The 3,831-nt window shown below is 33.1% G+C and overlaps 1 protein-coding gene across 1 annotated transcript; it reads right to left on the reverse strand.

Moving 5' to 3' along the window:
- Positions 1-407: 407 nt before the first annotated feature.
- LOC137836407 (WUSCHEL-related homeobox 11) lies at positions 408-3,050 on the reverse strand. The gene is made up of 3 exons (XM_068645131.1): positions 2,357-3,050; positions 984-1,177; positions 408-641 (listed from the first exon to the last, which is right to left on the reverse strand). Exons 1-3 carry the CDS (start codon positions 2,961-2,963, stop codon positions 618-620), a joined length of 825 nt encoding a protein of 274 aa, XP_068501232.1. The 5' UTR covers positions 2,964-3,050; the 3' UTR covers positions 408-617.
- Positions 3,051-3,831: the final 781 nt, after the last annotated feature.

Here is a 3,831-nt window from a genome sequence, read left to right on the forward strand (position 1 = left end):
CTTCGTGTTCCTTATCAAGGACAATTGTTTGAATCTGCTATTTTTAGTAATGTGATTTTAGTGATGTACAAACTGAAACGTATGTAGTATATAAGTGAAGAATATTTTTTTTATTCTAATCGAATTAGAGAAAAACCAATATAGCATCATTGTTAATCACTAATTCTCCAAGAAATCAATATTTTCGGTTTTATTGTTAACATTCACTTGCAAGTTTAAAAGAGTTTGTGTTAAGAAAAAATAATGTGAAGTTTAAAAAGAAAGAGATAAAAATGTCTTGAGTGAGTCACTTTTGTTCTGAATTATTTATTTATTTTTTAAAATTTCACTACATTAATCATCATTCATATTGATGTGCATTCTAAAGATTGCTTTCAACAATATATAAAATTATAGAACTATATCTGTTTGACCTAAAACCAGGAAAAGAAAGTATATATAATTGTTAAATAGATATACATATGGACTTCTCTAATCACATAGTAGATCTCTAATATTTGAACCACATATAAAAGATTACGGGAATGGTAAAAAGAAAAAAAGAAAAAAGAACACAATTTATAGGAGAAACATCTAACACAAGCTTCGATTGCTCCAATGCTATTAACTTGATCCATTCATACTTGTGTTTGCTTTGAAACCTGTAACCAAAATTCAATAGTCTTAATCACAAAAATATATGATTGATTGTGGAGAGAAAATAGCTTCCCAAAATTATATTTCACAGAGAAAACAACAATAAATATATACTAGAGGAATCACATGTTGGTCTTTATTAAAATTTTAGAAAGGATAATAATTAACCACAATTATTTACAATCAATAGAAAGGATTAAAGTCAAAATCATAGTTAAATTAAGTAGATAATGGTTGTATTTTGTTTTGTAAATAGTGGTGGTAGTGATAACATAAACATTGCATCAATAATGAAGTTTGCTCACAAAAGAAGTTGTGGGTGAGGAAAAGAATAGCAAAGTTCTAACCACAAAGTAGCTTTCACCATGCTGCAATCCCAGCATCAAGAAACCAAACTCATTGGTGGGAAGTGACATTCCAGAGGAATGAACTAACATTACATCTTCACCAAACGCTGTTTTGATGTCCATTGGCCCCCTTGGAACTTCTGTTGGAACCCCATTGATGAACACCGTGATGACTCCTGAATTTCCCCCAAATCCTATATCCCAAAAATCAACAAAACAAAAAAAATTATAACATCAAATATGCATGTTTTTTTTTCTTTTGAAAATAACCCATCCACCATTGCAATTCATCAAAGCAAAATAAGAAAGATACATATGTTTATGCCACAAAGGAAAATAGAAATGGTAGTAGTAATGTAAAGGAAGGCAAGGTTATCCCATTAAAAAATCATAATTACTTTGTGCAGTCAAGAGAAAGAAAGAAAAATAAGTAGTAAACAAAAGATACAGTGGCTACATAGATATATATAAAAAAGTACTGTTGTACATAATGTTGTATGAATTACTATATATATATAATGTAATACATTAAAGAAATATATCATAACATAATGTAGTGAGGGCGACACAACAGACTGAACATTACTCGTACATTAGCCATGATGTTTCTTTAGCAACCGCCTATTTAATGAAGGGTATATTGTATAGTAAAGAACATGAAGAACATCATTGATTCCTTTCAAGGATTATATATAGAAGAAGGAAGTGAGAGATTTAATCGATTTGGAGCAAGGTAAATCGAAATGTCTAGGGTTTGGAAATCGTTGTGAAGAAACCCAGGGGAAAAATGAGGAAGAAAGAAAGAGGGAGGAACAGAAACTGCAACACGAAAGCGACCTCATGATTTTCCGGAACGTACAATTTTCATGCAATTCAATCGAAGGAACTGTCAAATCAGGAAAAAGATGACCACTTTCTCCAATGGTCCCCCCCACAAAACCTAATCAGGGGAAAAAGAAGAATTTTTGCATACGCAAAAATGCAATAAACTAATAAAACACTTGAATAGAAGCTTTAGAATCTAGCACCCATTTTTTTTGCCTAAACCTGGCCTTAAAAAAGTGGCTTTGTCGTGACACCACCGTTGAGGACTTATGTGGAGAAAACATTGCACATAATAACGAAACAAGAGAAAAAAAAAAACAGATTTTGTTTTTCTTGAACTCAAAAACACAACACAAATCCGAAGTATTTTCATCATTGTATCGTCACACGTTTAAACAAGGTCCCTTTTAGTTCCTGTTAATGCATTTTTACCTGATCTAGCAAAAAATGAATGAAATTAATAGAATGAACCATGAACTGAACACTGAACACTAAACACTAAACACTACACAACAACAAGGAAGCAAATTAGTGATGCCATGAATTACCAGAGTGATAGTTCAAATTGGAAGGTCCAAGAGGGTACAAAACTGATGATGATGCAGCTGAAGTATGATGATCAATTCCTGGAAAACCCATTTGAGTAGACGGTGAGAAGAAATCATCCAAGCTTTCTTCACCACTACCAGTGCCGCCGGCAGCGCAGGAGGAGGAAGAACCAGGTACATAAGAGGGGTTGAGGAAAGAGGAATTAGCAGTAGCAAAAGCCATGTTTGCAACAAGAGCAGGGTTGTTTGGATGGTGGTGTTGATATGGATTAGTACTTGCACCGCCGCCTTGGCTAAGGGTGGCCTGAATCTGGCGTTGGCGGCGGCGGGAGCGAGAGCGGCGGTTCTGGAACCAATAGAAGACGTTGGCATCACCAACGGTGCCAAATTTCTCAAGCAGCTTTCTTATTCTGACGGTTTCATCTTTTGGGGGGTTAACCATGCCACTGTTGAAGATGGACTCGAGAATAAGGATTTGTTCTGGCTTGGGAGTCCATCTTGACCTCACGGGTTCACTTCTCTCGGAGGCTTGTGGGTTTGGAGTATTGGGTTCCTGTTGTTGTTGGTGGTGGTGGTGGTGCTGCTGTTGCCCCTGCTCATCTTCCATTCCAATGCAGAAGAAATAAAGAAAATGTCTGTGAAGGTGATGATGAAACCTAGGTAAAATAATATAAAGAGATATGTATAAAGTACATGGAATACAGTAACAGTGCTTTTGGAGTTTGGAAGGTTTATATAAAGAGGTGGAGAATGTTCAACACTTAAATTACCTCACTGCCCTTCGTGCCTTCCTTCATATGCCTTACCATTAAAGCCATGTCAAAACCTCCACCATATTCTAGATTCTCATCCCATTCGGTATGAACTCATAATAAACCTATTTTTCTATATTTCCAACTCACTAAACTTCTCTCTGCTGCAGTTAACATAAATCCTTCACTATGTTGATGTTCCTTTATTTCTAGAAAGAAAAATATATGGATAATCTATATTAATCAAAATATTCGTGTATGTTCCCAATTATATGTAAAAATGTCTACTTATCATATCATTCTTTTCATTTTTTATGTCCTCTAAACGAGAAGAAAAAATATACAATTTTTTTTATAACGAATATTATATATAATCATCAAATTATATAATAAAATTATATAAAAAAATATTATTTTCACAATTTCACTTACAATCCGTAATTTCTAGTGCATAAATATTAAAAAATAACGATTATTTTTACTTAAAACGACGATTTTCAACGCACTTTATATTCAACATTTAAGAAGACGACTATTGATTATTTAACTGTATTCTTAAATGTAGTTTATAAAGACGACTACGCATTTTAAATGCTTCAAAATGTTTATAAAAAGGATATATAATACATTTAAAAATATGATTATATATAATACACTTATTGATTACTTTAATTCTATAATAATTTAAGCATGATGGTGAGAACATTATACTTCCTGAGCTAG

This window comes from Phaseolus vulgaris, chromosome 4 (genome assembly GCF_051622355.1).
Source record: "Phaseolus vulgaris cultivar YP4 chromosome 4, ASM5162235v1, whole genome shotgun sequence".
Taxonomy (NCBI): Eukaryota; Viridiplantae; Streptophyta; class Magnoliopsida; order Fabales; family Fabaceae; genus Phaseolus; species Phaseolus vulgaris.

What these genes read in the sequence shown, in the direction of transcription:
- LOC137836407 (XM_068645131.1), bottom strand. Translation starts at nt 2,963, where the DNA reads ATGGAAGATGAGCAGGGGCAACAGCAGCACCACCACCACCACCAACAA. An exon ending in CAATTTGAACTATCACTCTG is followed by an intron (nt 1,178 to 2,356) that starts GTAATTCATGGC and finishes TTTGGGATATAG; the next exon opens with GATTTGGGGGAAATTCAGGA. An exon ending in ATGGTGAAAGCTACTTTGTG is followed by an intron (nt 642 to 983) that starts GTTAGAACTTTG and finishes TTTTGGTTACAG; the next exon opens with GTTTCAAAGCAAACACAAGT.